Below are 24009 nucleotides of genomic sequence, written 5' to 3'. Positions count from 1 at the left end.
AAAAGGCTCTTACCCTATTTCTCAGAAGTAAATTCTCAAAGAGAAAGAATTTTGGAGCAGGGTCCTAGTGATTGTGAGGTATGAAGGTGTTAATTTTGATGAAACACATTCGGAGACCCTTTAAAAATCACTTATTCAGTGTGTCTCTAGCACTGTATTCAGGACAGTAGAAGCTTCAGAATAAATAGGATGCCCAACCTCTGTCAGCCATCGTCCCTCTGAATGTGAGGAGTTGGCCAGAAGCTTCAGAGCAGGACAAGGTAACCAAATGTGTCACAAGCTTTTGGCTCACTGTTCTAACTTCGTTCCCATTTCTGACAAAAGAACACGTCCTAAGGATTCATGTTCCATAAAATGTGAAGGTCACTGTTTTCCACTTAGAATGAGGAATTTGGAAGTCCCAGCATGAACCCCACTGCCCAAAGTTCCTATTATATTTTCCTGGAGTCTCTAAAACAGTGATGTGAATCAGTTTTATTGTACGCATGTAGATGTCAGCTGAGAACAGGCAGGAGTGCTTATCACATTTATTAAAAGTGAACACAGACAGTGGCTGGGACCATGTTTATTTATATTGTGCCTATGTGTGGGAGGCTGGCTCTGAGACATTAGTCACATCGTTCCTTGTGTAGGTGGGGGTGCTCTTTTTTGAAGTCTTAACTCTGTCAGAGGTTCAACAGGACTTCTGGTTGGTATCCATATCAGACCAAGGAAGATACGCTAATGTCATCACATGTACTTATTCTGAGTTTTCCTGGAGAAAAGCCTTTTATAGCATTAAAAACCATAGGCCATGTCCTGCTCTCTGTGTGAATTTAACAGGGTAGAATCAAAATTGTAAGTGCCCTTGAATCTGATGTACCTGGGTTCATATCACATATTAGCAATGCAACTTTGAGTGGGTAACTTAACCTCTCTCAGTCTCAATTTCTCCATCTGTAAAATGGAGCTAATAGTATTCCTACCTCATAGAATCTTCTTATAAAGGATCTAGATCCCATCCTGTCTTGATTAAGGGGTCAGAAAGCTTTCAAACCATGGAGGTAACAGCAGTTACTAGGGGTATCCACTCTTTTTGCCTAGCTGCCATCCATTTCTCATTCTTTTCCATCCTGATTTTCTTTTGGAGAATGCATTCTTCTGCTGTCAGTCCATGAGATTTAGATGGGACAGACCTTCTCCCTGGCTCCTGGGAACAGCAGCGATCTCATCTTGGCCAGTGGAATTGGTTGTGGTTGGGCATGTGACCTGAGTTGTCCATTGAGAGTCTTCCCTGGGAAATGTGAAGGAACTGTTTGTAAAGAGGTGTTTTCTTCCCATGGGTTGCTCAGTTGGGAGGATATGTATGGAGATGCTTGTGGCCTTTATGTGGGGATCACCCGAGTGAGAGTGAGGCTAACATGGAAGACAGCCGAGCAGGGAAACAGAGGAAGAGATTCTCAGGGAATCCTCCCTCCACTGCTCAGAGATTCTCAGGGAATCCACTGCTCAGGCACCTGGATCAAGCCAAGCCTCTGAGTTTCTTAGGTATGAAAACCATTAATTTCATTTCTTAAGTAACTTCATTTTGTCCCATAAGAACCCTAACTGATAGTCTAGTAAATCATAGTAACTTATTCCATATGTTAATCTTCTGAATTTACAAGTCTTTTCTTCCAAATAATTCAAAGACTATCTCATAGACACATAAAACTTGGAGATAAAGGAGGCCTTGAGGCCTACCCAAGATGGCAGACAGTAAGTCACTGACACAGCTGGGACAGGGACCCAGGTTTTCTGCCTCCCCAGCCAGCACTCTTAAGTATCCCTGCCTTTCCTGGTGTGTCTGCCCCCATCTTTCTCACACCTGAGCAGAGCCACCTGGTCTTTCTTCCCTGAGGTGCCTCCTTCTGTCACCACATTCTAGGAGTTGTTCTGTGTTCTCCTCACCCACTCCACTGAGGACAGCCACGTTTTAAGGGAAGGAAGTCTAGGTGTGGGTCTTGATGGAGACTAGGGGAGAGGCCAGGGGGCTGAACTGTGGACATAGGACTGTTCAGAGCCCAAGGTCTTTCCTCAACCATACCACCTCATGTGTGGATCCTTCCAGCAGCTGCTTGTGGGTCCCCCACTCCCAATCTCTTTCTCCTTTAATTCATCTTACACAGTGTCCAAATCATCTTCCTAAAGAATCACTCCAGTCATGCCACTTTCTTGTCGAAAAACCTTCAATGGCTCCCTATCGCCTATAGAGCGATGTCCAAAGTGTGTTACCTAGTGTCCCCCAATAGCCTGAAAGGGCCTGTGCCCCTCCAAGCATGACTAGCTCCTACTTAGGGAAGAATCAGCTACTTGGAAGAATCAAGTCCAGAGTTTCAAATTCTATTACAGCCTCAAGTTCTATTATAATAGATGGTACACATTCTGTACCCTGTTGGAAAGGAAAATGTTGTCCCTCTCACAATGTCCCGCACCTTGCTATCTTTTTCACTAATTTTGATGTTATCATACAAAAATCTTTCCCCCAGCTACCTTCCTTTAATAGCTCACAGTTCTGTAGGTCAAAAGTTTGGGCGCGGCATGGCAAGATTCTTTGGTTAGGATCTTACAAGACCCAAGTCAAGATACCTGCTGGGCTGCATTCTTACCTGGAGCTCAGGATTCTCTTCCAAATTCAGATGGTTATGGCACATGGAAAAGGCCAACCAACATGCCAGAGATATTGATCTCATCATCCTGCAGCTGCTGAACTAATGCCAGCACCACTAATCTCCACACTACTTGTTACATAAGGAAAATAAACCTCTGTCTGGTTTAAACCGCTGCTATTTGGGTTTTCTACAAAGTGCTGCTGAAATCAACCCTTAACTGATGCAGCTCCTATGATTATGTCATTCCTACCTCTCATCCTATTTCTTTACCTCTTCAAGGCTCTTCTTCCACATCCACTACACATTGATATTCCCCCAGCTTCCATTCCTAGTCCTCTTCCCTCATTGTTTCCCACGTGACTCAGTGGTGCCTGAAGCTTCCCAAGTCACAACGACTCCAAATCCCAATATCTAGCCTAGACCTTTCTCCATAGCACCAGACCTATAGGTCTAAATGCCCAGGGAACATCTCTACCTGCCTGTCTCATATACAACACAACGATCACTGAATTTTCCACAGTTCTGCTCTTCCTTCCAGTCACTGGAGCTACAGATCCTCTCTATTCCTCACCTTCATACCCAGCTGGTCTCAATGTCCTAGCAGGTCTTTTTCCAATGGTGCCAATCTCCTCCCACATCTTCAATCCTACTATTTTCTATAGGCATCCACAATTTCCTCCTGGGCCACTGCATTAGCCTCTTAACTAGGTCCTCTGCCTCCCATTTACAACCCAAATTGGTCTTTTAAAAATGCAAATCTACTCATGTCATTTCCCCTTCTTAAAAGCCTTCAATGGCTCCGTGGCCCCCAAAAGAATGCATTCCAATGACTTTGCATGATCTGAACCCTAAACATCTTGTCAACACCCCTTATGTTACAGCCACATAAAATCACTTGCACTTTCCCAAACTTGCCATGATTTTTCTCACTTCCTTGCCTGATTATCCTCTCTGCCTTATAAGTTGGAAACTGTACAAAAACAAAGTTTCAAGTGAATATTTAAGAGCCTGACTTGGACCTTGTCTTCCTGAGCTTTCTCCCACCTTTATGCACAGAAACTCAGTGGTAAAGACCTGTCAGAATCCCAGAGAGTTTACTTACTTGTATGGTTCACTTAACATAATTGCTAAATTAATCAAAGAATTAATACCCTTTTAATCAAAGGATTCTCTGCAAGCCACTTTGAACCAAATTGATCAAAATAGATATCAGTTGCTTTTGTTCTCTTCTATACATTTTCATTCAAAATTTCACCTATCTGAAGTAAAACAACCCCCCATCTGCACTCAGCGGGAAAGGAGATATTTACCTTAATGTGCTAAGTGTTAGAGGTTTCTTCTTTTTCTTATCCTATTAAAGTTTACCTGCCAGGATCCTGGAATTTTAGGACCCAGCCCCTAAAATTTTCCCAAGGTGGAAACCAAGACTCTGTTGACTCAGGGTCATGGCACTGGGGAGGTGGTTATTGGTGGAACATACTAGATGCCCGCTATGGATTCAGCTCTTTCCATCTCACCATGAAAGCACAGATCATCTCCAACTCACAAAGAAGGCTCCCTGTGCCTGCCAGGAAAAGAGAGCAAAGTAGCCCCCAAATAGCCAGTTGAGCTAATCCTCTTACAACACTCCACTTAAGGCAAGATGACAACATAAGGGTTTTAGGAAGAAGGAAATTAGAATTATGCCCAAGGCTCTGTTTGCCTGGGGAATAGATCAGCCCTCTCTCCTCCTCTCCAACTCTGTGCCCCACCCTTGGGACCAAAGAGAGCCACTCACCCTCTGCGTGACGGGCTTGCCATCCTGGATCTGCACAGCCAGCCCCAAGTCAGACAGCCTGCAGTTGCCGAGGTCATCCAGAAGTACGTTCTCAGGCTTCATGTCCCGGTAGACGATGCCGAGGGAGTGGAGGTGCAGCACTCCACAGGTCATCTGGGCTGAGTAGAAGACCACCCTACTCATGGCCAGGCCCCGCGTACCCACACTGTAGATGTGGAACTTGAGGTCTCCCCCGTTCATCAGGCTCATGACCAGGCAGAGATGGGACTTGCTCTCAAAGGCATAGGCCAGAGAGACGATGAAAGGGCTGCTGACCTTTTCCAAGATTTCCTTTTCTAAAAGAGCCATTTTCTCGCCATTTTTCTTCTTCAGCCGCTTCTTGTCCAGTTTCTTACAGGCATACATCTTACCAGTGTTTTTCACCTGGACAGCACATACCTTAAGGAGAGAAAGAAAGGGCGAGGATGAGGTAGAAGTAGAAAGTGCTGGAGAGGAAAGGGAGCAAGGTTGATTCGGGGTGTGGAAGGGCAGAAATCAGGTGAGGTGAAAAGATGGCAGGCTTCTGAGAAAGGAGAAGCAGCAAGTAATAGGGGTTCTTCAAGAAAGAGCTAGGACCACCATGAGGTACCACTGCACCTCCCGCTAGGTGGGCCATAATGAAAAATCAAGGGGACATAGCAAGTGTCACAAGGATGTGGGAAAACTGGAACCCTCACACATTGCTGATGGGAACCTAAAATGTGGAAGATTTTGGTGGTTCCTTTGAAAGTTAAACATAGAATTGCCACATGACCCAGCAATCCCACTCCTGGGAATAGACACAAGAGCAATGAAAACAGGTATTCACATACACGTACATGAACATTCATAGCAGCACCGTTCACAATAGCCAAAGGGTGGAAACAACCCAAGCGTCCATCCACAGATGAACGGATAAGTGAAATGTAGTATGTCCATACAGTAGAATAGTCACCTATAAAAAGGAATGAAGCACTGTTATACCTATGACGCGAATTAATCTCTAAAACACTACGCTCAGTGAAAGAAGCCAGATACAGAAAGTCACATATTCTGTAACTCCATTTACAGGAAACATCAGCAAAACCACGGAGACAGACCAGGGGTTACAGGGACTGTGGGGACAGGAATGGGGAGTAACTGTTAACAGGTACAGGGGTGATGAAAATGTCTTAGAACTACATAGAGGTGATGGTTACACAACATTAGTATGAATGTACTAAATGCCACTGAATTTATACTTTAAAATGGTTAGTGGTGGGGCGCCTGCGTGGCTCAGTCGTTAAGCGTCTGCCTTCGGCTCAGGGCGTGATCCCGGCGTTCTGGGATCGAGCCCCACATCAGGCTCTTCTACTATGAGCCTGCTTCTTCCTCTCCCACTCCCCCTGCTTGTGTTCCCTCTCTCACTGGCTGTCTCTTTCTCTGTCTGATAAATAAATAAAATCTTTAAAAAATAAAATAAAATAAAATGGTTAGTGGTTAATTTTATGTTATGTGAATTTTACCTCAAAACATGTCTTTCTAGTGCTCACTTCAACAGCACATATACTAGAAAAATGTTTTTCTACTTAAAAAAAGAAAGAGCTGATCACAGCAGTGGTATAAGACTGATTCTAGACTTTACTTCAAGATAAGTGTTTTCTCAGAAATCTGAAGTTTTTCTCAAATTACATCCATTACCACAATTAAAGGGAAAGAGAGAGCTCCCGCTGTCCTGTGTTGCTATCATTCTCCAAAGCGTCCGGAGCACTTCAGTGTGCTTCTGGCGTAGCCCCCACGATAAAGATTCTTGGCCAGCTCCACGTTTTGTTTGTCTTTCCTATGCTACTCTCATTTTATTTCACATGGTGACCAGAAAAAAGATGTGCAAGTGAGCTAAGAATTCTCCACAGGCGGCACTGAAATTAGTTCTAAGTAAGTTCTCTTAAGATCTTTTTTTTTTTTTTAAGGTAAAACAAATCCGCTTTTATGCTACGTACTTCGCCTTCCAGTCTGGCCATTCTGAGACACTTACCTCCCCAAAACCACCTTTCCCCAGGACCCGGAACTCGGTGAAGTACTTTTCTGACACCGGTTGCATCTCAAAGACTTTCCACTGCAGAAACTTGTCATAGAAGGGGCTGGCCAGGAAATCCTGGAAGGGCTGGTCCTGCAAGAAGGCCATGACCTCGGTCTTGGCCTGTGCTACCAGGGCTATCTGCTCTTCCTCGGCGGTGGCTGCTTGGCACTTGGCGGCCAGCACGGGGCTCAGGAAGGGGTGCAGGTGCCCTGGAGCAGGGGCAGCCACACAAGTGGCCACCAGCCCCTGCAGCATGCTGCCCTTGATGGGGCCCTCCTCAGCCAGCTCCCAGCTCTGAACCTCCTCGAGGAAGGCCACGGCCTCTTGGTATGGGGGCACTGTGGCTAGGAAGTCCCGAAAGAGGCGGCGGCCAATGGGCTGCTGCTCGCACAGGCTGTTGAAGTCCTGGGGCAGGGACTGGCGGAGCTGGGTGCAGCTCTGTGGCCCGGGCAGCGCCAGGCTCCGGCGCCGCCGCTGCAGCTCCCTGCTGTCTCCATCCGAGGTCTTCCGGGCCTGCAGGTAGGCCGTGTTGGCGATCAGGTTGTCCAGGCCCCCCATGTCGACCATGGCTGAACACAGGGTATGCTCCCGGGAAAAGGAAGGGAAGGCTGGAAGGCTGTGGCGGGGACCTGGTCAGGTCTGGGGGCCAGGTGGCTGGTTTCCCTTGCCAGGTTCAGTAGCTTCCAGAGGATTTACAGCGAGTCTTCTAGTCTGCGGGTGGGACTGGTGGAGGGTACAGAAAGAGGTTTCTCTGGTAAGAAGCTTTGCTGGCTATGTATAGCCGGCCAGAGAAGGGCACACCACAGGTCATGCTCCCATCCACTGAGAGGAAAGCAGCCTGGCACACACGCGGGGGCTACTTGTTCATCATGGGGGCCTTTTCCATACACTTGTCTGCTCCCTGAATACACGGCTACCACTTTCCAAAGGAAAGGAGTCATCATAAGGTGGTATGCTATTTGTTGCTCACAGCATTATTTTATTAAACTGTTTCTGATCTGACATGTCTCCTGCCAGACTCCAGCTATGTAAAGGCCTAGGAGTGCCAGGTCAGGAAGAGGAACGGTGAGAAGCCGGAGAGGTTTTCTTCCTTGTCTAGCAGCCCGACTCAGAGCAGGTTACAGAAGGGGATGCTCTGAACTTTGAGTCCTGAGACGTGTTCCCAGAAGCCCTCGGGGACTCACGTTGTGGCCCTCGGAGTGGGCGGTGGCTTTCCCACAGCCAGTTGCACGCTGAACAGCCTGCAGAGATTGTCCAGTAATGGCTTTCCTCGTTCCCAGGAGCCTGAGACCTAAAGTACTAGGCTAAGAAAAGGGGGGGTCATGTTGACCCGAAACATCCCATGAAGTGACATAAGCAGAAAAAGAACACCACTTCACCACATGGGGTTGCAACTGTCCTGAGGGCACAATCTATCGAGTGGAATCTGGATGTGAAGGAGCCTTCTGTGTTCAGACCTGGGGCAGTGCACTTTCAGGCGTGGCCCCTCCACATCTTTGCCAACACTCCCTCACGAAGCCAGGAAGCTTCCCTCCATGGAGATCACTCAGAGCCGCCCCAGACCACGACCTCACAAAGAACAGAAATTGGTTTAGACAGAGATCAGGCTAAGAACCTCTGCTCCAAAAATAACACTTGTGTCCTACAGGGAAAGAGTACTCAGGCTTTTTCTTCACAAAGCAAGGCTAAGGCAGCTTAAAAACAAAAGTCATTCAGTATTATGCCAGAGTGTTTAAAAGGGAAAAAGAGAAAGAGAGAGAGAGAGAGAGAGAGAGGAGGAGGAGGAGGGGAATAAAGCCGGTCAGCCTTTTTCCAAACAAACAACTTCTAGCTCACACTCTGTCAAAACATCATCATGACCGCCTCGGTCTGCCTGTCAGAGCCTGCCCACCGTTCCCCAGAGCAGATACACGCCTGGCCTCACGCTACCAAGAATTATGTAATGAACTCGTGGGTGCCCTTTGGCTTTGCACTGCTGTGCTGTAAACCATCACCCCTATGGTAGACATGGGTGAGCCACACCAGTGCCCACTGCTCAGAAAGAACCACAGCATTGGCTTTGAATCTCACACAAGAAATGTTGGTACTTTTTTTTTGTTCTTGGTATGTCATCCTGGGGCCACATTTCTGAGTACTGAAAAATCAGTCTGAGAATCGCTCTTCAGGAGGAAATGCCTTTTCCTGTGGTTCTTATGAATACAATGGCAATCTAACAGGGCAGAACTTTGAGAAAATGGTAGAATTGTCATCACATGGCTATTTAACCTTATCACTGAAAAAATAATGCTTTTCACTGACGAACATACATGCTATGAACTGCTTGATTCCACTTGAACTAAGACTTCCCTTTATCTCTAGTCATCGCTTCACCCGGCACTGTTCAATAGAAATATGCAAAACCACACATGGAATTTAAGGTCTTCTAGTAGCCACAATAAAAAAGGTAAAGAAAAAAACAAGTGAAATTAACTTTAATAATATATTTTATGTAGCCCAGTATATGCAAAATATTACCATTTCAACATGTAATTGATATAAATTGTTCCTAAAGAGATATTTTACATCCTTTGTTTATGTCCTGAGTTTTCAAAATATGTTTGTATTTGACACTTGCCACACATCTCAATTCAAACTGTCTACATTTCAAATGCTCAGCAGACACATGTGGCTAGTGGCTACCTTATCGGACAGCACAAAATTAAACCCTTCATCGCCTAGTTTTGTTATTAAGTAAGAGAAATTGTTCTTAGGTTCGTTTGTTTGTTTTCTAATCAGTAATCCCATAGACCATCTGTGTAAAAAAAAAAAAAAAGCCTCACTCTCTTTTTCACTAAAAATTATCTGACTGATGAGGACACAATTTAAATAATATTGAACACCAAGTTTAGAAGTTATACAATAATTACATGTTGCCTACTGGCAATTTAAAACAGAGTATCATTATTTTTAAGTTTTACCCACCTGAAAAAAAAAGAGGTCTGTTTAAAATGGAACACTTTATATGATTACTAACAATTAGTCCAGGGCTTTTCCCAACTTGATGAAACAGCAACTGTAGATCCAGTTAAAGAACAGCACTGTACCCTTAGCTTTAGAAGCAGAGCCAAGCACTGGGCACATTCAGGATACCCTGTGCCAATGGGGAAAAGTACAGGACAACTTGGATTTGAGATGTGACCCAACGGTTACAAGCACTAACTCTAGCACCGCTTGGGAGAGCTGCACCTCGGCTCTAACGAGTCCTAGCTGTGTGATTTTCAGCAAGTTACTTAACTTTTCTGAGCTTCGGTCTCATTATCTGAAAACAGAAATAATCAGTGTTGATTCTTGAATAGGTTCTTTAGAAAATTAAATGCCGGGGCGCCTGGGTGGCACAGCGGTTAAGCGTCTGCCTTCGGCTCAGGGCGTGATCCCGGTGTTATGGGATCGAGCCCCACATCAGGCTCCTCTGCTGAGAGACTGCTTCTTCTTCTCCCACTCCCCCTGCTTGTGTTCCCTCTCTCGCTGGCTGTTTCGATCTCTGTCAAATAAATAAATAAAATCTTTAAAAAAAAAAAGTCAAATAATGCCTAGCTCAATGAACTGATCAAAAAGTACTAGCTTTTAAATGATGACTATCTATCAACAAAACTTAATCTAAAATTATGCTTTTCTGATATGCAGAGGGGAGGTCGGAGAGACCTAAGCAATGTGGAAGAAGGTGGGCTTCTGTGTGCAATGCTTACCTAGCATAGAGCAGCCAACTCAGGGTTTCATGTGACCTTGGAAAGCTGTGGGGTCTGGTGCAGCTGGAAGACAGAGAACAGATTCGTTAAGTGACAGCGCAACTTCTAACAATAAGCTATTGCAATGAAATAATTTACGACATTCTGCCATAAAAACAGAAGATTAAACTCTGTCATGTGAAAAGAGGAGATATTTCATTTTGAAAGAAAAATAAACTTTTATGATGGGGAAAACAATGAAAATAATTTACTATCTTTTACGACTAATTCTGTAACCTAGAGAAAAGGAAAAAAAACGCTCTTGACCCACATCCTCCATTACATTTTGCATCATGTGGTTTAAAGCATTATTTCTGATATGTATGTTCTTAAATTTTAAAATGCTCTGATGTCCTATGATATTTAAAACTCAAAGAATATTTAAAAAATAAGGTTAAATTAGCAATATGGTAGGCTTGGTTTGTTTCTCTTTCTAAGGATCTTTAATATTGAAAATCATCCTAGGATAAAGAAAATAGTAAAGCAAGGAAAACAGTAAAGCATGGAAAGAACATGACCCTCTTTTACAATCTACAGTTCTCTGCATGGCCATATAGCACGGGTATTGGAGGATGGAGAATTATGAAATAATATAACTTGGTGTGATGTGATCTCAGAAACAAGATACTTTGTACACTGAATGTAAATTCTGAAGCAGATTAATAGGCTAGCATTAGGATTATTCTTCAACTTCTGACTTGAATCTTTCCATAGTAAAAGTTTTTGCTTTTTTCTTTTAGTAGAAGCCCTCTACTGGAAGGAAAAGCAAAAGGGTCTTTACCTTTCCAACAATAGCTGAGCACACTTTGTATTTTAATAATTTGAAGAAGTCAAGGATATCTTATTGGTTAAAACTTGTTGAATACTAAACAGAGAACAGAGGGAGCTAGATAAATTGTAGACTGCTGTTTCAATGTGGTTACAGAATTTTCTCACAAAAAATTAGTTTTCAAGCACTTTGTCTTTTCTGTTGAAATACTGAATAGTAAGACCAATGGGTAGTCCTGCTGGATTTTCCTCAACAGAGTTCTAGAGACAACTGAAGTTTTCTTGGTGAAATTAGAAAGGAGTAATACACAAGGTATTTTCACAGGACTAAGTATAAAAATGATACAGGAGATAAAAATCACCATTTTATCACACCATTCTTAGAGATCTTTTTGTTATGGAAAATCCCAAATATACATAAAAGTACAGAGAATAGTAAAATGAACTTTCCCATACTTATCACCCAACTGTTATTATTGGCATTATTAGCATTTTTGCCAATTTTCTTTCACTTTCATCTAACACCCTCTTGTTTTATTTGTTCTTTCTTTCTTCTTCTTCTTTTTCTTTTCTTTCTTTCTTTCTTTCTTTCTTTCTTTCTTTCTTTTCTTTTCTTTTCTTTTCTTTTCTTTTCTTTTCTTTTCTTTTCTTTTTTTTGAGAGAGAGTGCATGAGGGTGGCTGAAGGGCAGAGGGAGAGGGAAAGAGAGACTCTTAAGCAGGCTCCATGCCCAGGGCAGAGGCTGATGCAGGGCTCAATCCCAAGACCCTGAGATCAGGACCTGAACCAAAATGAAGAGTTGGACGCTTAACTGACTGAGCCACCCAGTTGTTTTTTTTTTAGATCAGTTTTTGATTCACAGCAAAGTTAGGAGGAAGGTACAGAGATTTTCCATATACTCCCTGCCCCACGCATGCACAGCCTCCCACACTATCGACATACCCACTCCCCCCCAAGTGGTACGTTTGTTACAATTAATGAATCTATACTGGCATATCATAATCACCCAAAGTTCATATTTTAGAGTGGGGTCTTCCCACCATTCCTTTTTTCCCAGCTGGATTGTCTTAAAGAAAATCCCATGTCATTGTATCTGTAAATAGTTTAGTATCTATACATACCATATATACATACATGTTTGTATACATACATATATACACATATGTATTATATATTTATATTTTATATAATATAACAAGCAGGGGTTGGTGAGACAGCTCAGAGACTAGCTCTTAGCAGAAAACTGCTCCCATCCAGAGGACTGGAGGGACAAAGGGAAGAGGAGGTGTGTTATTAGAGCACTTGGGCCACAAACGCTTAACGACCCACAGAACCATGATGGACTGCAGTGGGCTGCAGTAATATGTTCAAGTCCTAAACCCCAGTACCTGTGAATGCAATCAAGATGTAATCAAGTTAAGATGAGGTTATACTAGATTGGGTGGGGGGCTAAATAACTGGCATCTTTATAAGAAAAGAGAGAGATTTAGATAAAGAGACACACAGAGACAAGGCAATATAAAGATGGAAGCAGAGATTGGAAGGATGCATTTATAAGCCAAGGAATGTCAAAGATTACCCACGACCACCAGAAGTTAGGAGAGAGACATGGAACAGATTCTCCCTTAGAGGCTGCAGAAGGACCCGACCTCGCTGACACTTTGATTTTGGACTGCTGGTCTCCTGAACTGTGAGATAATAAATTTCACTTGTTGTAAAGCACGCAGTTTGTGGTAATTCGTTACAGCAATCATAGGAAAGTAATACAGGGGCTGTCTGGTAGAAGCTGGGACCAGGGAGGCAGAGTGTAATCCAGTGGGAGCAGATATAGTGGAGGAGATGCAGCCACTGGCAGCCAGGCCACATGAAGCTGAGAGAGACAGGAGAGAAGCCCTAGCATCCTGTCTTCATCGGCAGAACTGGCCAGAAGCCGAGAGGCAAGTGCTAATGGGCTGAACTGCGTGCCTCCAAATTCATATGTTGAAACCTTAATACTCAGTGCCACTGTATTTGGAGATGGGGCTGTTTTGAGGTAATTAAGGTCAAATGAGGTCACAAGAGTGGGGCCCTATAGAACCAATGGCCTTATAAGGAGAGGAAGGTCTTTCTCCACTACCCACACGCCTGCCATGTGAGAACACAACAAAAAGGCAGCCTCCAAGTCAGGAAGAGTTCTCTCTCATCAGAACCCAACTGGCACCCTGATCTTGAACTTCCAGCCTCCAGAACTGTGAGAAAATAAAATTCTGTTGTCTAAGTCACCCAGTCTATGGTGGTTTGTTATGGCAGCCAGAGCAGGCTAATACAGCAAGGGAGGATGGGAGGCGAGCCCCCTGGGATACAGATCAGAAAAGGGCAAAGTCAGAGAAAGTACCTGTGAGCAAATAGGCCAGTGATCAGCGTTACGATCGTGCCATTATCACCCTCAACACAATTACCAATATTCTTTAATATAATCTATTATCCAGAAACAAACCTGTATGTATTAAGCATTGAAATGTAGGAGTTTCTTTATTACCTGACCCAGTTTAGCATATCCTAAAATCGTTTATAACTTGGGTATGTTACTACTTCCTCCTGGCCAAGCGCTATCTGAAAACACTGACACATGTATTCATTCATTCAGAATACTGAGTGACCACCTGCCGTGTATCAGATATCACAACCAGGTCCTATGGGTCCGATGATGAACGAGAGCCCTGCCACTTGCCTTCTTTCTTCTTCTCTTCAACATTTCTTTATTGGAGTCAGCTACATGCCTGGCATTGTGCTGGAGCTCTGGCCACAGTGGGGAGCCAAAGCAGATGTGGTCTCTGCCCTCATGGAACTTCTCATCTAGTGAGGAAGACAAAATTAAATGCGTGGTTTTCCATTTATGCCAGGTGATCCAGCAGGAGTTATGTGATACCATGATCAGGCATGGCAGGGGAACTGGCCAGGCAGGTCAGGGAGGGCTGAGTGTTCTTCTGAAGGAAAGGGAGGGAGGAGAGGAGCATTTCTAAAAGTGGGAGCAGCCTATTCAATGCCAAAGACCAGTGGAGTGTCGTGAATGAGGGGGAAGACATGTGGTACGAGATGAGGCTACAGGGACAGCCAAGAGTCAAACCATCCTTTTAAGGATTTGGGCTCTGTCCTAAGAACAACTCAAGGCCATCAGAGTGTTGAATCACATAACATGGTCATATTTCTGTGGGTTCTCATGATCAAGGATATTTGAAGTCACTCTGGTATTGTGCTGCATATTCTGGGGGTGGAGAGTTGCCAGGGAAAGACAGTTAATGTATTCTTTTTTTTTTTTTAAAGATTTTATTTATTTATTTGACAGAGAGAGAGACAGCCATTGAGAGATGGAACACAAGCAGCAGGAGTGGGAGAGGAAGAAGCAGGCTCCCAGCAGAGCAGGGAGCCCGATGTGGGGCTTGATCCCAGGATCCTGGGATCATGACCTGAGCCAAAGGCAGATGCTTAAAGACTGAGCCACCCAAGCGCCCCCGACAGTTAGTGTATTCTTGGTTAATTGGTAAATGTGCTATTTCAATAAAATACTGAGACTCAAAAAGATTTAGCAATTTGGAGGTCACTAGGCAGCTGGACAAGAGTAGTTTCGATGGTGTGGTATGATGAAACCTTTATTAATTAGTTCAGTAGAAAATGGAAGGAGGTAAATTGGAGGCAGCCAGTATAAGCTAGTCTTCTGAGGAATTTTGCTCAAGGGTATGATCACTGGAGTAAGTGGGCAAGGTAGGGGGCGAAAGATAAGATCGCTGGAGGAGATGTGGTCAGGGAATTTAGAAACAAGGCTACTAGAAGCATCATCCATGTGAATATTGAAATTACCAAGAATTACCCAAAGGGAAGTGATGGACAAACTGACAGAGAGCGGAGCTAGCATCTTCAAAGAACAAAGGAGAGTGACTGGGGCCACAGGAAGACTGTGGTGAGTAGTGGTCTAATGACCTGAGAGTCAGAGCTAGGAGTTTTTAGGGAGGGAAGCAGCAACAGGAAGCAATGAAGATATCTTGCACATTGCCAGTTTCAGTAATATGAGGGAGCAGGAAGGTTGCAGAAGAAGCAGTGTCCTCAAGAGAGAGACAGGTTTCAGTGAGAATAAGAAAGTGACTGATCAAACCAAGAGCTAATTCTTTGAAAAGATAAACAAAAATAGGCAAATCTTTAGCCAGACTCATCAAGAAAAAAAAAGAGGACCCATATCCATAAAATCAGAAACGAAAGAGAAATAACAACTGACACCACAGAAATACAAAGGTTTATAAGAGACTACTACAAGAAAATATATGCCAACAAATTGGATAACAAGAAGAAACAGATAAATTTTGAGGAACATACAATCTTCCAAACCTGAATCAGGAAGAAAGAAAATCTGAACAGACCAACCAGTAATAACAAAATTGAATTGGTAATCAAAAAGTGACCAACAAACAAAAGTCCAGGACCAGATGGATTCACAGATGAATTCAACCAAATACTAAAAGAAGAGTTCATGCCTTTTCTCCTCAAACTATTCAAAAAAAATACAAGAGGAAGGAAAGCTCCCAAATACATTCTAATGAGGCCAGCATTACCCTGATACCAAAACCAGACAAAGACACTAAAAAAAGAAAAGAGAAGAAAAGCAAAGCAAAGTATAAGCCAATATCCCTGATGAATATAGATGCAAAAATCCTCAAAATAGTAGCAAACCTCATTTAACAATATGTTGAAAGGATCATTCACCACCATCAAGTGGGATTTATTTTGGAGATGCAAGTACAGTTCAATATTCACAAATCAATCAATGTGATATAGCACATTATCACAATGAAGGATAAAAATCATATGATTATCTCGATAGATGCAGAAAAACATCTGACAAATTCAACATCCGTTCATGATAAAAACTCTCAACAGACTGGGTTTAGAGGGAATGAACCTCAACATAACAAAGGCCATATAAAAAACACACAGCTAAAACATCAATGGTGAGAAACTGAGAGCTTTTCCTTTAAGATCAGGAACAAGACAAGGATTCCACTCTCCCTACTTTCATTCAACATAATACTGGAGGTCCTAGCCATAGCAATCAGACAAAAAAAAAAAAAAAAAAAGGAATAGAAGGCATCCGTATTGGCATATTGGTAACGAAGAAGTTAAACTGTCACTACTTGCGGATAACATGATACTATACATAGAAAACCCTCAAGATGCCACAAAGCAACTACGAGAACTCATAAATGAATTTAGCAAAGTTGCAGGACACAAGATTAATACACAGAACTCAGTTGTGTTTCTATACATTAATAACAAAGTAGCAGAAAGAGAAATTAATAAAATACTTCAATTAACAATTACACCAAAAAGGATGAAATACCTAGGAATAAACTTAACCAAGGAGGTGAAAGATTGGTACTCTGAAAACTATAAAACACTGTTGAAAGAAATTGAAGACAACACAAAGAAATAGACATATGTTCCATGCTCATAGATTGGAAGAATTAATATTGCTAAAATGCCCATACTACCTAAAGCTACCTACAGATTCAGTGCAATCCCTATCAATATACCAAAAGCATTTTTTTTTCCAAAAGCATCTTTCATGAACTAGAACAAATAATACCAAAATTTGTATGGAAACACAAAAGACCATGAATAGCTAAAGCAATCTTGAGAAAGAAGAACAAAGCTGGAGGTATCACAATGCCAGATTTCAAGGTATACTATGAAGTTGCAATAATTAAAGCAGTATGGTGTTGGTACAAAAACAGACACACAGATTAATGGAACAGAATAGAGAGCCCAGAAATGAACCCATGATCATATGGTCAATTAATCTTTGACAGAGGAGGCAAGAATATACAATTAGGGGGGTGCCTGGGTGGCTCAGTGGGTTGAGTGTCTGACTTCAGCTCAGGTCATGATCTTGGGGTCCTGGGATTGAGCCCCACATTGCACTCCATGCTCAGCAGGTAATCTGCTTGTCCCTCTCCAGCTGCCCTTCCCCCAGCTCATGCTCTCTCAGTCTGCCTCAAATAAATAAATAAAATCTTTTTTTTTTTTAAAGAATATACAATTAGGAAAAGACAATTTCTTCAACAAAAGGTACTGGGAAAACTGAACAGTTACATGCCAAAGAATGAAACCGAAGCACTTTCTTACATCATACACAAAAATAAACTCAAGATGCATTACAGACCTAAATGTGAGACCTGAAATCATAAAACTCCTAGAAAAAAACATAGGCAGTAATTTCTTTGACATCAGCCATAGCAACATTTTTTTGGGCAAGGAAAACAAGAGCAAAAATGAACTATTAGGACTACATACACCAGCACTCCTAAGCTCTATCAAGGGGTCTGTCTATACTTACTCATAAGACCTCAGTTCCAGGCCATCTGTACTCAAAAAATTAAAAATAGAATTACTGTATGACAGCAATTCCACTACTGGGTATTTACCCAAAGAAAATGAAAACACTGACTCAAAAAGATACACGCACCCCTATGTTGATGGCAGCATTATTTACAATAGCCAAGACAGGGCAGCAACTGAAGTGTCCATCAATAGACGAAAGGATAAAGAAGATGTGGTATTTATATACGGTAGAATATTACTCAGCCATAAGGAGAAATGAGAGCTTGCCATTTGTGACATGGATAGACCTAGAGGGTATTATCTTGAGTGAAGTAAGTCAGATAGAGAAAGACAAATACTATATGATTTCACCTGTATGTGAAATCTAAAAAATAAAATGAATGAATAAACAAAGAAACAAAAAGCAGAAACAAACTCCTATAAATATAAAGAACAAACTGGTGGTGGCAAGAGGGGCCTGGGGTGGAGTGCTGGGCAAAATGGGTGAAGGGGAGTGGCAGATACAGGTTTCCAGTTATCAAATCAATAAATCATGGGGATAAAAGGTACAGAATGGGAAATATAGCCCATGAGGACAGATGGTAATAGCCACACTTGTGGCGAGCATAGCATAATGTAGAGACTAGTGGAATAACTAGGTTGTATGCCTGAAACTAATGTAACATTGTGTATCAACTATACATCAATTGAAAAAAAAAAGTGAAGGGAACTTTCAGAGAAGGATGAGGATGGAGGAAAGTTTATTGGGCACAGAGGAAGTTTCAGAAGTTGGGAAGTTTCAGAAGTTGGGAAGAGTGGGAGAGGAGGGAATAAAAGGGGATGTAAAGAACTACTTGGGGTTAGATTTGAGAGCATGTGAGATGACCTGGAAAGTCTGGATTTCTTGTGTTTTTGGACCTCACTGGGAAGGAAGGGCAGGATAAGACTGATGGCTCAACAACTCAGTGGTGGTGGCCAGGCCCTGAGACTTGGGGCAGGGAGGGGTGCTGGCGTGTGGGCATGCAGGATGCTGGAGATGACACTAGTGGACCCACCTGACCACTGAGTTATGGGAGGTCTTATGGGGAGTACCTCCCTCCCTCCCACCTGGTCCCTGTGCCTGGCAGAGGGATGGTCAGAGCTGAGCTGGAAGTATCTGGGGCATTTCTGTGGTTAGATGCAGGTTTGAGCGCTACACCAGGACTTCAACGGTAACTCATTTTACTTTGCATCCACCTAAGGACGTAACAGTAGGGCTGAGGTGGAGGTGGGAGGGCTCCAGCACACCTAGGCTTTATCAAGGGGTCTGTGTGTACTCACTCACAAGACCTCAGTTCCAGGCCATCTGTTGGACAGAAGCCCAGCACTACAGCCTTAGCGGCGTCGAGGGCTTTTTAAAGCAGAAGGTATGGGAATGACCCTAGTCCATATCTTTTATCCTGAAGTTCTAAGCCTATTGTTAGAAAAACTCTGAGTTGGTGTTTTTCGGTGAGGTGCTGAAAGTTCAGTGAGGAATTGCAGGGTACACTAAAATTTCCACCTTATGACTAATGGCAGCTCTAAGACTTTGTACACTTAAAACCCTGAAAAATCTTTTAGAAGAGAGTTGGGATGAATAAAACATTTTCCCTTTTAAAAAATTACCTCTTCCATTACTGATTTCTTCTGCATTTTGATAAACTTCTTGAAAATGAAACACTTCTAATGAACTCCAAGGAGCTTTCTCAGATTACCTCCACAGGGGACCAGAACAAGATCAGAAACACAATTATTTTGATTTGAGTGCTTTCTTGAAGAGTTGAACAGTAAGACAAATGGAACAACCATTAATGTATTTTCTTGTATTTTCCACTTAGTGGCAAATAGGAAAGGGTGTTGGTTGTGGTCTCAAATGATCCACCTGTCTTTCAAAAAAAAATTCAGGTTTATTTTACATAGAATAAAATGTACAGATCGATGAGTTTTGACAACGTATGCACTCATGTAACCATCACCCAAATCAATACAGTCACCATTTCCATGGCTGCTGAAAGCTTTCTTGTGCTCTTTTCCAGTTAATATCCCCAGTGAGAGGCAACCATTCTGACTTCTGTAGATTAATTTCGCCTGTTCTTGAACTTCATATAAACAGAATTGTACAGCTAAGTACTCTTCCGTGTCTGGATTCCTTTGTTCCACATAATGTTTTGAGACTCATTCATGTTGTTACATGTATCAGTAGCTTGTTCCTTTTTTTTTTTTTTTAAACTGCTGAGTAGCATTCCATTCTATGAATATACCACTGTTCTTCTGTTGATGGACATTGGGTTGTTCCCAGTTTGGGCTATTATACATACAAAAAATGCAGCTTTGAATATTCATCTATGTTTTTTTTGTGGACATAAGTTTTCATTGCTCTTGGGCAAATACCTAGAAACAAAATTGCTGGGTCATAGGGTAGATGTGTATTTAACTTTTTACGATACCGCCTTACTGTTTGGCTATTGCAGTTTTCATTCCCATCAGCAATGTATGAGAGTTCCAGGTCCTCCACAACCTCACCGAGTCATGGTGTCAACAGTCTCTTTAACTTGACCTATTCTAGGAGGTGAGTAGAGGTATTTTGTTGTAATTCTAACTGGCATTTCTGATGAGGAACGTTAGACTAGGCCATTTTCGTGACTGCCTATTTGTATGTCTGCTTTTGTGAAGCATCTTTTCAATTCTTTTGCCCATTATCTGGCTCTTAAAGCTTTTGTTGAGAGTATGGCCTCCTCAGGCAGTAATCTGTTGACTGCTCACATTCTTTAGTGCAGACATTGAGACAGCAATGGCAGAAATCAGGTAAGCTGGGTAAAAGCATGAGATTTGGATCTTTCCAAACAGTTTAAATTTCCCAGGACAATTGTAGAAGCAATCATTTTATCTGTAAAAGGCTCCATATGCAATAGCCGAAATATCGGTTCTCTTTCAGAACACAAAGAACAATTACTCTCTAACTTTAGCATAAAATCAGGGTTGGGGGAAATATCTAAAAGCAGTGTCACAGTCTATATAACGTCATATTTTTTTCCATATGGAGTTATATTTTGAAACAATTTTATTCAAGGACTCTCCAAATTTGTGTCACAATGACCATATGCTAAAGGCTCACTGAAAAGGTTTGCTTTACAAGTCAGCATTTTAAAAAATATAGACTCAAAGATGTTGTTTCAGAGATAAAATGATCTGTAAGATCCTTTCCAATTCTAAGAGTCATAGTACATGTAGAAGCAATGCTCCAAGTATTAACAGTTGCTGAGTTAGTCATTAATACTAATGGTAGATAATAATATAGGTTGATTAACTCAACACCTATTCCCAATCTCTGTTCCCTTTTCTTCCTCTACTGTAAAAGCTGGAAAGCTAGGGGCACCTCGGTGGCCCAGTAGTTAAGCATCCAACTCTTGATTTTTTGGCTCAGGTCATGATCTCAGAGTTGTGAGATCGAGCCCCATGTAAGGCGCTGTGCTGGGTGTGGAGCCTGCTTAAGATTCTCTCTCTCTCTCTTCTTCTCCTTCTCCCTCTGCCTTTCCCCCACCTCTAAAAAAATAAAAAATAAAATAAAAGCTGGAAAGCCAAATACTTCACCTCCTATTTCTTTTGCATCTAGAAGTGGCTCCGGGACATAATTCTGGCCAATGAGGTGTAGACTAAAGACACCAGCAAGGTCACCCTTTCCCAAGTAAAAGTCAGTCTTACTAAAGAAAAAAAATCCTTTAGCCCCTCACTTTTCCCCAGGAAGGTGAATAATGAGACTTGAAAATATAGTAGCCATCTTGGGACTGTGACTGAGAGGTGTGAGAACAAGGCTTCATGCTGAAGATGTTGAGAACAGAAGGAAGAAAGCATGGTTCCTGAGGACACCACGGATCACTGCAGTAGCCTAATCTTCCTACCCCTAGACTTCTTCTTCTTCTTCTTCTTTTTTTAAAATATTTTATTTATTTATTTGTCAGAGAGAGAGAGAACACAAGCAGGGGGAAAGGCAGGCAGAGGGGAAGCAGGCTCCCCGCTGAGCAAGGAGCCCGATGCAGGGACCTGAGCTGAAGGCAGACACCCAACTGACTGAGCCATCCAGGCACCCCCTTACCCCTAGACTTCTTGTTGTGTGAGACAATAAACTGCTATCTGTGTAGTCAGGTTTTCTGATATTGGCAGAAAAATGTACTGCCAGCTGATTCACTAGTGTTTCAAAGAAGGTATCATACGAAACATGACATTAACTCTTTGTATTACGCACCAATATCTTCCCTTTGAGCCTGGCTTTATTAAGGATATAATTCCAAGTATTGAGCCATAATTATACTTACATTTAAGCAGAAGGGGCTTAACATTTTTCACATTATCTACTCTAGGAACCAAATTTTAAAAAATTGATAAATCTAGTAATAACCTCCTCCAATATTGTTTTAGCATTTAAGAAAAAATATACCAGACAGTTTAATATATATATTTTTTTACCAGTGATCTCTTCATACGCTTCTATTCTTTGAAAACAAATACAAACTCCCTTTTCAGTGTAATGAATGTTTAAATTTAGGTCATATATGATAGTAGTATGCTAGAACACAATAAAATGGTATAGAACACAATGGAATGGCTTGGCCAATAGTTGAAAACATAAAATACACAGTTCTAAAATATAAGTATAAATGAAGAGGTTTGTATGTAGCTTTAGAGAATTAAAAACAGAAATATGTGGACAAATCTCAGAAAAGCAATCTTGGAAGAAAATATGTTCAAATACGTATTCTATTAATACAGTGTAACCTAGTGGTGAAGCACATGGATTCTAGAACCAGACTGCCTGGGTTCATATCCTGCTTTCCATTTATTAGTTTTATAACCTTGGGCAGATGTCTTAGCTCAGGCCGCCATAACAGAATGCCATTGATTGGGTGGCTTAAACAACAGAAATCTAGGGGCGCCTGGGTGACTCAGTCAGTTAAACAACCGACTCTTGATTTCAGCTCAGGTCATGATGTCAGGGTCGTGGGATCAAGCCCCACTTCCGGCTCTATGCTCAGCAGGGAGTCTGCTTGAGATTTACTATCTCTCTCACCCTCTGCCCCTGCTCTCTTTGTCTCTCTAAAATAAATAAATAAATCTTAAAACAAAAAACAACAACAGAAATTTATTTTCTCATAGTTCTGGGGACTGGAAAGTCTATGATCAAGACGTCCGCAAGGTCAGTGTCTGGAGAGGGCTCTCCTTGGACTGCAGATGGCCACTTTCTTGCTGAGTTCTCATATAGCCTCTTAGTGCGTGAACTGGGGGGGTGGGGATTTCTCCCTTTTCTTATAAGCTACCAATCCTATTGGATTAGGGCCCCGCCCTTATTTCATTTAACCTGAATTACCTCCTAAAGCCTACCCTACAATCACATTGAAGGTTAGGGCTTCAACATATGAATTTGGGGGAAGGTGACATAATTCAGTCCATAGCAGCAGGTTACTTAGTTTCTCAATGTCTATGTTTCTTTAGCTGTAAAAGGAGTTGATAATAGAAAGGGAGTTTTGTTAAGATTAAATGAGTTAATACCTGTAAAGCTCTTAGAAGATAATTTGGTACCTAGTAAGTGTTACATAAATTTTATTATCATTACCGACCATATTTCAGCAAGTTTCTAACAGGGAATTCTAATGTCTCAAAAATATTATTAAAATGTATATAAATTACTGTTAATCAGGATTGCTCAACCTTAGTCTACTGACATTTTTGACTTGATAATTCTTTATTGTGGGGGCTGTCCCGTGCACTTTAGGGTGGCTAGCAGCATCTGTGGCCCCACCCAAAGGTCCCAGCACCCCTACCAGTTGTGACAACCACAGAGGTCTCCAGACATTGCCCAATGTCCCCTGCAGGGCAAAATCATCACCTGGCTGAGAACCACTGCTATAAATCTTAATCAAGAATACAAAAGCAGGGCGCCTGGGTGGCTCAGTCGTTAAGCGTCTGCCTTCCGCTCAGGGCGTGATCCCAGCGTTCTGGGATCGAGCCCCACATCAGGCTCCTCTGCTATGAGCCTGCTTCTTCCTCTCCCACTCCCCCTGCTTGTGTTCCCTCTCTCACTGGCTATCTCTCTCTCTGTCAAATGAATAAATAAAATCTTAAAAAAAAATACAAAAGCAGCTACATAAGTGTATAGTTTCAAATATTAAGCCATTTTGAAAATAAGAAATTCTTAGAAAATGTAAAGAACAGGAAATTACGTCAACAATCCTTTTTTAAACTGAGGTGTTTCAATATAATTTTGGATCTTTGTATTTGGGTAAATTTTTTTCCCTAAGTGTAGTGAATTGACCAGTTAAAAGAGTGTAATTCTCTTTGTCAAGGATAAGATTTAATTAGTAAAATAAGGCTCATGTTCAATATTCTAGTTTCCAAACATAAAGGAGGGTGGGGGCTCCTGGGTGGATCAGTCATTAAGCATCTGCCTTCGACTCAGGTCATGATCCCAGCGTCCTCAGGTCGAGCCCCGTGTTGGGCTCCTTGCTCAGCAGGAAGCCTGTTTCTCCCACTCCCACTCCCCCTGCTTGTGTTCCCCTCTTGCTGTCTCACTCTCTGTCAAATAAATAAAATCTTTAAAATAAATAAATAAATAAATAAATAAATAAATAAATAA

At 42.1% G+C, this 24009-nt stretch overlaps 1 protein-coding gene across 1 annotated transcript in view; it reads right to left on the bottom strand.

The window, feature by feature from the left end:
- Nucleotides 1-7897, bottom strand: part of GRK7 (G protein-coupled receptor kinase 7) — a 30647-nt gene extending 22750 nt beyond the window's left edge. The window contains exons 1-2 of the mRNA XM_045791901.2: nucleotides 6440-7897; nucleotides 4408-4845 (exon numbers count right to left, since the gene is read on the bottom strand). Of these exons, the coding sequence (XP_045647857.1) occupies nucleotides 4408-4845; nucleotides 6440-7051 (1050 nt within the window). The 5' untranslated portion in view covers nucleotides 7052-7897. The remainder of the gene's footprint in view (nucleotides 1-4407; nucleotides 4846-6439) is intronic.
- Nucleotides 7898-24009: the final 16112 nt, after the last annotated feature.

Source organism: Ursus americanus, chromosome 20, assembly GCF_024610735.1.
Source record: "Ursus americanus isolate L20-20 chromosome 20, mUrsAme1.1.p, whole genome shotgun sequence".
In the NCBI taxonomy this organism is placed as follows: domain Eukaryota; kingdom Metazoa; phylum Chordata; class Mammalia; order Carnivora; family Ursidae; genus Ursus; species Ursus americanus.
This window is presented reverse-complemented; position numbering and strand designations above follow the sequence as displayed.